A 12,029-nucleotide genomic window follows, 5' to 3' on the forward strand; every position below is an offset into this window, starting at 1 on the left:
TCTATCATATCTCCCAGTTCTATTTGCTTTCTTGTCAGGATTTTTAAAATGTAAATTTAAAAAGAATCGACTTTTTTAAAAAACAAATGTAATTATCTGTCCCAATCCCATTAGAGTGAAGCCTTATTCGTTAGTGTATCCAGAACCTAAGACATCACCTATGACAAAGTGTTAAAAAAAAAAAACAAACTAATAAATTACTAGCAGACACAAAATTTAAGAATACGCAAAAAAATTTTGTCCAGCAAACCCAGAATGAATAAAAACACAATGGTAATTCCATTAATTGGAATACCGTAAGTTTTTTTAAAACAATTAAGGCAAATCTACAAGTAACTAGAATGGAAAGAGCTAAAACTAAGGCACATTAATTTTTTTTTAAAAAAAGCTGTCAGGGCCTCCCCTGGTGGCACAGGTGGTTGAGCGCAGCACTGTGAAGATATCCGCAGCCTCTACAGCGCTGGTTCCATCCAGGCCAGCCAAGGAGATTCCCACATGATGCGGCAGACCTCTCCTGTCTCATCCACTGCTCCCTTCAGCAGTGTATTTCGTCAGTCTGCCTGTTCTGTTCCCTGCTCTGTCTCTGGTAAATCTTCTCACCCTCCCCACGCATCTGGCCTGTACCCTGGTTCTTGTATAAATAAATAAGTGAATCCTTAAAAAAAAAAAGCTGTCAAATAGATCAAAATTAGATTTACGTGTTGGGAAGAAAATTAAAAAAGGTATACAAGAAATACAATTAATCAGCAAATGGTCAATTCTATAGAGAAGTAGTAGGATTTGAAAGGGGAAGTTTATATATTAAATTTCTTAGTATCATACAGACTCATGAAAACTGCTTGAGTAGTGATGCAAGCTTTTTCTTTTTTTTTTTTTTATAGAGGCATGTTTATTTATTTATTTATTATTTGTTTGTTTGTTTGTTTATACATGCACTGGGTACAGTCAGAAGCGCGGGAGGGTGAGAGAATTCACCAGAGCCAGAGCGGGGAGCAGAGCAGGCAGAAGGACCTAAGTACACTGCTGAGGGGAGCAGCGGGCGGCAGGAGAGGTCTGCGCGCCACGTGGGACCATCCTCTGGTGGCCGGGGATCAGCCGGGGATCGAACCGGCGCCGCAGAGGCCGCGGGCAGCTTCGCAACCCAGCGCTCAACCGCTGCACCACCGGGGAGGCCCTCTAATGAATTTTTTTTTAATGCATAGAACTGAGGTGTAGGCCAGAGGTGTGGGGGTGAGAGGATTCACCAGAGACAGAGTGAGGAGCAGAACAGTGGGATCTACTGAAATACACTGGCTGAGGGGAGCAGCAGGCTGGACAGGAGAGGTCTGCTGCACCATATGGGTGTTAGCTCCTTGACTGGGGATGAAACTCATGTTGCAGTGGCTGGAGATAGCTAGATAACTCTGAAATTTTAACCTCTTCACCAACAAGGAGGCCTTTCTAATGAATTTGTAAGAAAAGCCAACACATCAATCAGGGGCCAGTAGGTTTTCACACTGAGGAAATTTATTATAGAGAGAACTGGTTACCCAAAAAAAAGTACAAGAGACTAGTAATAGCAGGAAGCATCTATGACTTCTAAGACTGAAATGACAATAAAATGTAGTCTCACCAGATTGCATAAGCTTTAGATGGGTCCAGAGGCATAGCGAGACCTGCTCAGTGTTAACTGGGAACATGGAAGAAGCAACTGCTAACAGGACACACTGCTATTGCAAGAGCTGGCTCGAAAAAGGAATGAGGAAATAAACCCAGTTTCATGAATAATCTTCTGCTACTGTCTCCAATTACCAAATCATAATCAAATCATGCTACACACCTTTTATACAATGTTATTTGTCAATTATACACTAATAAAAGCAGGCCCAAAAAAAAACCCAAACAGGAAGCCTAGGAAATACAAACCCCTGTAAAATATAAAACATTGCAGGGAAAAAGTAGAGCTAGATTTGAGAGTAAACTATCTGACTAACACAGTTAACAATGTGTGCCATACCATCTATATTCTATGACAGGAGAAGATCATATAAGGTAATTCAGAGCCTGTTTCAAGTTTTATTTAAGAACTAAATAAGAAAACCAAATTGAGAAGAAAGGTGGGGGAAGAGAGGGAAACTGAAATACAAAACGCAATTGTTAAAAAAAGTAAAGAATTATAAATACTGTGTATTAAACTATTACTTTACCAAGTCACCTTATACCAATTCTCTATATGTATGGGAGGAATTACTGGAAACATGAAAGTTTTTAAAGTTAAAAGTTCAATTTGAGACTCAAGAATTTAAATTTAAACGTGTGTTTACTAACAAGCATTGCACATCTTCCTCTCAACTATTTTAGATACACATACTTAAAACTCGTATTTTTCAAAAAGAATAAAGCCAATGTGTAAGGTTCAGAATTAAGAGAGGCACTTGATAAAAATCCAATAAATGTAAAAAAAATAAAAAACAACCTAGTTTCAGTTAAGTATTCTCTTGGCCTCAGATAGAGACTGGGGAACTTTTCCCATGAAGGATCAAATTAAATATTTTAGGCTCTGCAGGACATACAGTCTAAGTTCCAAAAACTCAATTGGATAAAAGCAGCCATTGGTATTATGTAAATGAACAGATATAGCTCTGTTCCAATAAATCCTTTCTTATGGACACTAAAATATGAATTTCACATTACATCACAAAATATTCTCCCCTTTTGTTTTTTTTCAACTCTTTAAAAACACAGAAATCATTTTCAGCTACAGGCCATACAAAACAGGTAGTGAACTAGATTTGGCCACTGGAACTTTGCCAAACCCCTTGTGTTCGACATTTTTTTTTTGTTTTATTTATTTATGCATACAAGAGCTGGGGTACAGGCCAGATGCGCAGAAGGGTGAGAGAATTCATCAGAGACAAGAGTGGGGAACAGAACAGGCAGATTGACTGAAATATACTGCTGAGGGGAGCAGCGGGGCAAGACAGGAGAGGTCTGCCTAAAATACACTGCTGAGGGGAACAGCAGGGCGAAGACAGGAGAGGTCTGCTGCGCCATGTGGGATTCTCGCCAGCCGGCCAGGATCGAACCTGCGCTGCAGAGGCTGTGGACAGCTTCACAGCGCTGCGCTCAACCGCCTGTGCCACCAGGGAAGGCCTGTCTTAGAAAATTATTATGATGGAGTTTTGCATTATCATGGAGCTTAAACAAAGATTATCACGGAATTCTGCATTCAGGTTTAGTTTTGTTTTTTCTTTTCCCTTAGGTGGATGTAGTTTCTCACCCACCATCATAAAACGTAACAGGAGCTAATCTATCCATAATTTTACCCCAATCTTTCGAAAGAGCTGCTAGTTTTTAAAATTTTAGCCTAATCTAATGAATTTATGTAGGACATTTAATCTATGCAAAAACATAACAACATTTGAGAGTCTGTCACTATACACGTATACCTCATTTTATTGCACTTTGCTTTACTGCTTCCTATAGATGCAATATTTTTTAAAATCAAACGTTTGTTGCAACTCCACACTTAGCAAGTCTACTGGTACCATTTTTCCAACAGAGTGTGCTCACTTGGTTTCTCTTCTGTCATATTTTGGCAATTCTTGCAACATTTCAAACTTTCTGATTCTATTATATGTTATGGTGAACCCTTATCAGCAATCTTTGATACTATTATTATCATTGTTTGGGGGCATCACAAACCATGCCACATAAGAGGGCAAACTTAACTGATAAATGTTGTATGTATTCTGTCTGGTCCACCACCCAGTGTCCCCAATCTCTCTCTCTTTTCAGGCCTCCCTTTACCCTAAGACACAATAATATTGAAATTAGATCAATTAATAAACCTACAATGCCCTGTAAGTATTCAAGTAAAAGTCACTTATCTCTGACTTTAATCAAAAGCTAAAAACGATTAGGCTTAGTGAAGAAGGCATGTCAAAAGTCGAGACAGGCCTAAATCTAGACCTCCCTTGCCAGTTAACTAAGATGTGAATGCAAAAAAAGTTCTTCAATGAAATTAAAATTGCTAGCACAGTGAACAAATAAATGAGAAGAAAATAAAAGTCTTAATGCTGATATGGAAAAAGTTTTACCAGTCCAGAGAGAAAACACACCCATAACATTCACTCAAGGCAAAAGCTAATCAGAGCCCTCTACAGAGGCTGAGAGAGGTGGGGAAGCTGCAGAAGAAAGTTTGAAACTTGCAGAGATTGGTTCATGAGTTTTTTTTTTTTTTTTTTTTTTTTTTAAGAGTACAAGCAATTCTTTAAGATTTATTTATTTATACAAGCACTGGGTACAGTCAGAAGCACAGGAGGGTGAGAGAATTCACCAGAGCCAGAGCGGGGAACAGAGCAGGCAGAAGGACCTAAGTACACTGCTGAGGGGAGCAGCGGGCGGCAGGAGAGGTCTGCGCGCCATGTGGGACCCTCCCTGGTGGCCGGGGAGCAGCCGGGGATGGAACCGGCGCTGCAGAGGCTGCGGGCAGCTTCGCAACCCTGCGCTCAACCACTGTGCTACAGGGGAGGCCCTGGTTCATGAGTTTTAAGGAAAGAAGTCATCATGTCAAAGTGCAAAGTGAAGCAACAAATGCTGATGTAGAAGCTGCAACAAGTTATCCAAAAGATCTAGCTAAGATCATTTTTGAAAGTAGCTACACTAAACACCAGATTTTCAATGTTGGTGAAACAGCTTCTATTTGAAGAAGTGGTCATGGACTCATAGCTAGAGAAAGGCAATGCCAAGCTTCAAAATTTCAAAGTACATACTGACTCTCTATTTAGGGGCTAATGTAGTAGGTGACTGTAAGTTAAAGCCAATGCTCATTTACCATTCCAAAAATCCTAGGACCCTTAGGAGTAATGCCAAATCTACTCTGTCTATAAGTAGGAACAACAAAGTCTGAATGATAGCACATCTGTTTACAACATGGTTTACTGAATATGTTAAGCCCACTGTTTAAGATCTGCTGCTCAAAAAAGAGATTCCTTTCAAAATATTACCACACTTTGACAAAAGCCCAAGTCACCCAAGAGGAGCACAGATGAAGACGGACGAGATTAATGTTTTCATGCAGGCTTACACAACTTTTATTCTACACCCCATGATCAAGGAGTCATTTCAAATTTCAGGCGTTATTATTTGAGAATACATTCACAAAGCTACTGCTGCTAGTGATTCCTCTCATCTCAGTAAAGTCATGGAAAACCTGAAAGGATTCACCATTCTAAATGCCATTAAAAGCATTTGTGATTTCACAGAAGGAGGTCAAAATATCAGAGTTAATAGAAGCCTGGAAGATGTTGATTCCAAACCTCATAGAGGACTTTCAAGAGAGCGAAGATTTCAGTGGAGAAGTAACTGTATATGTGGTAGAACTAGAATTGTAACTGGAGCTTGAGGATGGGACTGATTTGCTGTAATGTCATGACACAACTTCAACAAATGAAAATTTGATTCTTATTATGAACAACTGGTTGGATGAAAGTGGTTTCCTAAGATGAAATCTACCTATAGTCAATATACTATGAACATTGTTGAAATGACAAGAGGATTTAGAGTATTAAAGAAACTTAGTTAATAAATCAGAAGAGTTTGAGATGACTGACTCCAATTTTGAAAAAAAGTTCTATTATGAATAAAATAATCAAACATCATCACGTTACACAGAAATTTTATAAGTCAATTAATGCAGCAAACTTAATTTCTGTCTTCTTTTAAGAAATCGCCACCTCAATCTTCAGCAAACACTAATCAGTCAGCAGCCATCAACATCATAGCAAGACCCTCACACACAAACACACACATACATGCACACACATGTATATACACAGAGCCATCAATGGATTGAATAAAAATCTACCTCAAACAGCTGCAATTTGTTCTCTGTGTGGCTTCAACAAAATTCCAGGACGCTACTTTATCAACTGTCTCTTCTTCACACAGACCGCCTGATGAAGCCGAATACTTTCTCCTAAGATTTGAAATTATAAATTTCTTTAGAATTCATAAAATTTTCTGTAACCCTGAATTAAGCATTAAAATTGAATGTCAAATATCAACTTTTTAAATTAAAAGTCAAATTAATGTTTATACTTCAAATATTTATTAAGTAACTATCAAAATGCAACTTTTAAACTTTAAAATGGAAATACCTACTTGTTCTGTGCTCTGTTTATATTGCATTCTTGCCAAACTCTATCCACCACATGATTTGCTAATTTTCTGGGTATTTTCCCACCATGGTGGCTAGTGCTATCAGAATTGAAGCCATCAGATACTGAAGAAAATTTGACCCACTTCTGAGCAGACTGAGGATCAACTGAAAACACACAAAAAAAGAACAGGCTGTAGGAGAATAAAAGCTGGTTTAGAGTAACATTACTATTATTATTTTAATTAATTTGTGAAACACCTCAAGCTATTTGGTAAGCTTACTTGCCTTGTGAAACAAACAAAAAAGCACTTTACTTAAATACAGAAAGGAAAGGATCTGAACAGGGGATGTGAATTGGACTGGCAATGGTTTATTTCTGTTGATTACCAGATTTGGAGGATAGAATGGTAGTTATATAAGGAAATGTCCTTCAATTTTGAGGAAAATACTGAGTATTTAATTTTAGGGGTGATGTGGCATTGTGTCTGCAGTTTCTTTGCAAAAGGTTCAGAAAAAAGACCAATAACAATGAATGCACCCATACAGAGGTTGCTAGAGCAAATGTTAACAGTCTAGATGAGGGAGTTCTTTATAGTATATTGTAAACTCTTCAGAAAGTTTTATTATTTCAAAATGATTAAGTACTGACAGTATTCTAAACAACAGATTTATTGCTAGAGCTAATGGAACAAGTTATTGAAATACCTGTTTGAACTTCCTCAGGAGACGTAGGTGGTGTAAGAGTAACCGAAGACATAGCAGGATCTCTTGTGGAAGCAGGCACTTGGTGGACACCCAAGCAAGAAGCTGAACAGTGAGAGGATCCCACAGAGCTAGGAGTAGGAATGTCTGACTGAGGGACTAGAACAAAGCATGCTGGATAGATCATTCGGACACCAGCTGAAAGGGAAAAAAAATGGACAGGAAACTCAATTACTATTGGGATTGCAGTGGGATTAGTTTCACTCAGAAGTACTGCATTGAAAAAGTAAATATAATATGATCACATTTCTTTAAATAAAAAAATCATCTGATGTATTTTTATAAATATATGCTCTTTGACGTAAGGTTTTTCTAGGGGAAAAAACATAAGAAGCTGATAGTTATGATTGCCTACTTTCGAGACGTAGAGGAAAACAAGTTTTGCTTTTCATTTTTGTATTTCCTAACCATGAATGTGTAACCTTTTTTAAACCTTTATTTGCAAGTTTAACAAAGTAAGCTGGACACTAGAATTATAAACCATTTTCTGTTTAATTCTTTATATATCTGTTTAAAAAGTCTAATATGTTTGTGCTGTTTTTATCATATCTACTCTAGTAGTAATATATTAATTGAAACTGAATACTGGCATTTTTATTTAAAAAAATCCAAGAACCCAAACAAGGCATTCTCCATAAATAACATTATCATAAGGTTCCATTAAATATAATGCAGATTCTAATTCTAATTATCTGCCTAGTTATATATTCCCCACACCTCCAAGTCTGAAGTGCTATTAAGCTTGGCAATGTGACTTACTCTGGAATTAAGTGCATGTAATATATGCCATATCAAAACAGTAACTTTGAATGTATTTGCAGCATCATCAGTGCAGCCTCTGTTACTTCTGCCTTGAGATCACCATGTCCCAAATATAATTTACCTTATTTAACCTAGGATCTGGGTCCCTGAATGAAAAGGCATATAGAATACAGCCAACCTGATTATAGCTTACCTGGGCAGAGGAGATTAAAAACACAAGTTCTTTAAATACATTTTCTGCCTTTTAAGTGTTAAGTCGACAGCCTTAACAAATATTAAACTACTTCATCACAAAGACTGTCAACTTTCCAGCATCCAAATATTATTTATTCACAATTATTTTCTTGGCATCAATAGTAAGCTTCCCTCTAGGTGGAATTATGTAACACTCCCCAATGATTTTGGCTTGGCCACATGTATAGTTTTGTTTAATGGGGTGTGAGATGTAATACCCATCATATACTAGCAGAAGTTTTAAATACACTTAAATGGTTAGATGTGGTCCCTATTACCCCTCTGATCTTGTAAGAACAAGATGGCAGAGACAATGAATACTATTTAATCCTAGGTTGCAGAATGAGAAGATAAAAGCAGCCAAACCACAACCAAGCTGCAGCCCTGATGTAAGTAGGAAATATGGGAAGAAATAAATGTTTGGTTTTGAAAGTCACTAAGATGTTAGAGCTGCTTATTAGTCAACACAATTTTAAAAAGTCACATATTTTCCCTTTTTCATTAATAATTAGAATCCATACCAACAAGAACTTCTACTGCAGCTAAAGAATCATCTTCCCAATCCATATCTTCCTGTTTCTCTTCCGACATCTCCTTCAAGCAAGATGAGATAGGATAGAATTGTTTCCATTCACCTATCAATTTTTTTGTAGCTGAATCAGACATCTTGAATGCCTGTCCTGTGAGAGTGCCATTTAATCCAAATGGGCTTAAAATAACTAGAAATCCAAAACAGATATCAAGTAAGTAACTATAAACTGTTATCCCAAGTAATGGCACACTAAACAGCATAACAAAGTACTTCGTGCAATTCTAAAAAAAAGAGATCCATAATGACCGTACCAAAGAAAATAAATTTTTTAATAATTTGTACAAGTAGGAATTTCATTAGAAAATTAATTTTTTTCTCTTAAAATAGAAATAAATTAATGAGATAAAGTGCAATACTGAATTTATTTTAAAAACTTAAAATTTTGTCTACCCCCAAAATCTCAGATGGCTAGAATTTAAAAAAGAACTTCCCTTCCACTAAGGAAAAGTAATTTGAGAAAAAACAACATAAACGTAAATCTATGTGCTGATTATATCCTGCTATATAAATTTTCTAAGAATATTAGGTTTAGAATTAAAACAGGAACACACTACCAATTTTTAAAAACAAGTCCACAATATTATGAATATTTCCTCGTGAGGTCAACCATTTTCATGGTATAAATTAAATCAAAATTCCCTGTTCCTAAGTTACAAATGACTTATATGACCTCAAACAAAGATGATTTTGAAAAAACACAAATATATCTGGTAAATACCTATTCATTTTTTAAAAATTTTATTTATTTATTTATGCACAGAAGAACTGGGATGTAGCCAGACGTGCAGGAGGTAAGAGGATTCACCAGAGTGGGGAGTAGAACAGGCATATCTTCTGAAATACACTGCTGAAGGGAGCCACAGGTGAGACAGGAGAGGTCTGCTGCTCCATGTGGGTGAGTTCCCTGGCCAGGAATCAAACTCATTCCTCAGTGGCTATGATAGCTTGATAGCACTGTGTCTTTAACCCCTGCACCACTAGGGGGGCTCTGTAAATGCTCTTTAAAAGAACACTTTAAAATATGCTATTCATATACAAGAATTTTTAAAATGGTATTTATATTTAAAAACATTTAATTTACTTAATACTCTAAAAGGCAAGAAGAAAAGAACTCCACCAGAATCATCACCAGGCTAAATTAGATTGAGGGGAAATCTCACTAATTTCAAAATGTAAAGTTACCAGTTTGAAAAAAAAAATTTTTTAAAAAGATTATTTATGCATAGAAGAACTGGGGTATAGGCCAGAGGTGCAGGGAGTGAGAGGATTCACCTGAAACAAAGTGGAGAGCAGACAGGCAGATCTACTGAAATATACTGAAAATACACTGCTAAGGGGAGCAGCGGGCAACGCAGGAAGGATCTGTTGCGCCATACGTGGCTTACCTCCCTGACCGAATATCTAACATAGGCTACAGCAGTGATAGTGTTGATAGCACTGAGACTTAACCCCTACGCCACCAAGGAGGTCCTCAATTAAAAAAATTTTTAGTAAAAATTCTCTTGAAACAATAAAAGATCAAATACCTAAGCCAATAAAATAATCTACCTTGAAATGGGCTATTCGATTGTTGAGCAAGGGTGATATGCTCTTCACTGAGAAGATACACAGGTTGATGTTGGTTAATTTCCACACTGGTACAAACATTGCTGTCTCCATGCAAGAAAAAGGTAAAAGAGCAGGACAAGTGTTCACTATAAAGGAGAAAAAATTGTATTTTAGTGATTATTAATAGCCAAAAAATAAGTTAAATTGCTTTTCTTTATTACAGAAGTTATACTATGAAAATGAACATTCTCTTTAACCCAGAAATTCTACTTCATCATTTAAGGGACAGTATCATGGACATTAGGAAAGATTTAGCAGTATGAAATGTTCTTGACAGCACTGTTTGTGATAGAATAGGCTGCAAAAAGAGGAACCAGTTAAACAAGTTAGGTACACCCACACATACAATTATAGCCACAAAAATAAGTCAAGGTGGGGGAGTGGGTTTAATGGAAAAAGTAGGCTACCAAAATAGTATAATCTTGATTTTTAAGAGAGAAAAAAAGAAAGGTTTCTTTGATGAAAAAAGTATACTTGTGCAACTTTATTTTATTTTTACTTATTTTTCTCTAAATACAAACATGTTTTATTATTTTTAAAATTGGGCTGCAAGCAACCAATTGTGCATTTAATGTACTGTACAATCCCAAACCCAATGAAAGTTATACTGAAGCAATAATGGGTCTTATAATTGAAGACACCATAGAACCAAAGTTGTATGCAAAATAGTGTATCTTATGAATATTAGGTAAAGTTGCAAATAAAAGTTCCCAAGAAGAAAACAAGTGTACCTAGAAATAAAGTTCAAATGGACCAAAAGGAAATGAGACTGTATACTAGTAAGAATCCACTTTTTTAATTTCTTCTCCACACATTTACTGTAAAAATTCTTCTGAAAGAACCATTTTTTAAAAATATAACCATTAATAGCTATCTTCAATTACTTCTGTATAAAGCAAGGACATAATAAATTAAAATTAAATTAGAGTAATAAAGCTAACAGAAGTGGAGAAACAGAAGGTAGGATGGAGGTGAAGAATAATCATGGCTGAGACCTTCTCTGTAATATATATTAAGGAGTCAACGTAGTGTCCAAAGCTGATAAAACAAGAAACTGAAATTTAAGCATATTATTCAAGTTTAAAAGGAACCAACAGGAAAACTATAATTAATATAACTTATCAAAAAAATCCTCTCTCATGGTAAATATCTGCAGACACAGAACTAGGGTACAGGCCAGAAGTGTGGGGGTGGTGAGAGGATTCACCAGACACAGAGTGGGGAACAGAACAGGCAGATTGACTGAAATATGCTGCTGAGGGGAGCAGTGGGTGAGACAGGAGAGGTCTGCTGCACCATGTGGGTCACGTCCCTGGCTGGGGTTCCAACTCATGCTGCAGTGGCTGTAGATAGCTTCATAGTGCTGCGACTTAACCCCTTGCGCCATCAGGGAGGCCCACCATACTGCATTTAACCAATAGTTTTTGGCTTCTTGTTCAAATTTACTGAAGTAAAATTGACAAAGTAAATAGTATTTAATAGGAAATAAAATTAATAATTATTTAAAGTATTTAATAGATAAATAAAGCTTGTTTCTTCCTCTGACTAAAACACTGATCCAATTGGAATAGCTATTAGTTGAGTAATTGCAAAGAATACAGACATTCACTTTGGTAGAAAAGTGTAAATCTAAAAAAAGAGATTACAACTAATAACCTTGAGAACGCCAGTCCCAAAACAAATCACGGCTGATGCTCATTTAAAGTAAACTCAGCAGTGGTAAAGTACCTTTACTACAAAACACAAAAGTACACCAAACACAGTCATAATTCCAAATGCTTAAAAGAAAGGAAACACTACACATTCAAAAAAACCTCTGCATTAAATTTAGTATTATATTTAGATCTAAATGCAATATATACTGTGAAAACCAAGTGTTATTTCTTTATTCACGAAAATAAACTTAATTCCTAAAGGGAAAAGAATAAA

At 36.4% G+C, this 12,029-nt stretch overlaps 1 protein-coding gene and 1 pseudogene across 1 annotated transcript in view; one reads left to right on the top strand and one right to left on the bottom strand.

Annotated features, from left to right (window-relative positions):
* MED13 (mediator complex subunit 13) overlaps positions 1-12,029 on the bottom strand; it is a 100,092-nt gene that overhangs the window by 62,848 nt on the left and 25,215 nt on the right. The window contains exons 4-8 of the mRNA XM_037494346.2: positions 10,041-10,186; positions 8,422-8,619; positions 6,848-7,042; positions 6,145-6,307; positions 5,849-5,959 (exon numbers count right to left, since the gene is read on the bottom strand). Coding sequence (XP_037350243.1) covers positions 5,849-5,959; positions 6,145-6,307; positions 6,848-7,042; positions 8,422-8,619; positions 10,041-10,186 — 813 coding nt within the window. The remainder of the gene's footprint in view (positions 1-5,848; positions 5,960-6,144; positions 6,308-6,847; positions 7,043-8,421; positions 8,620-10,040; positions 10,187-12,029) is intronic.
* Positions 1,984-5,627, top strand: LOC119232962 (tigger transposable element-derived protein 1-like; annotated as a pseudogene).

The sequence above is a fragment of the Talpa occidentalis genome, unplaced genomic scaffold, assembly GCF_014898055.3.
Source record: "Talpa occidentalis isolate TD23 unplaced genomic scaffold, MPIMG_talOcc4v2.1 talOcc4.7, whole genome shotgun sequence".
Classification (NCBI taxonomy): Eukaryota; Metazoa; Chordata; class Mammalia; order Eulipotyphla; family Talpidae; genus Talpa; species Talpa occidentalis.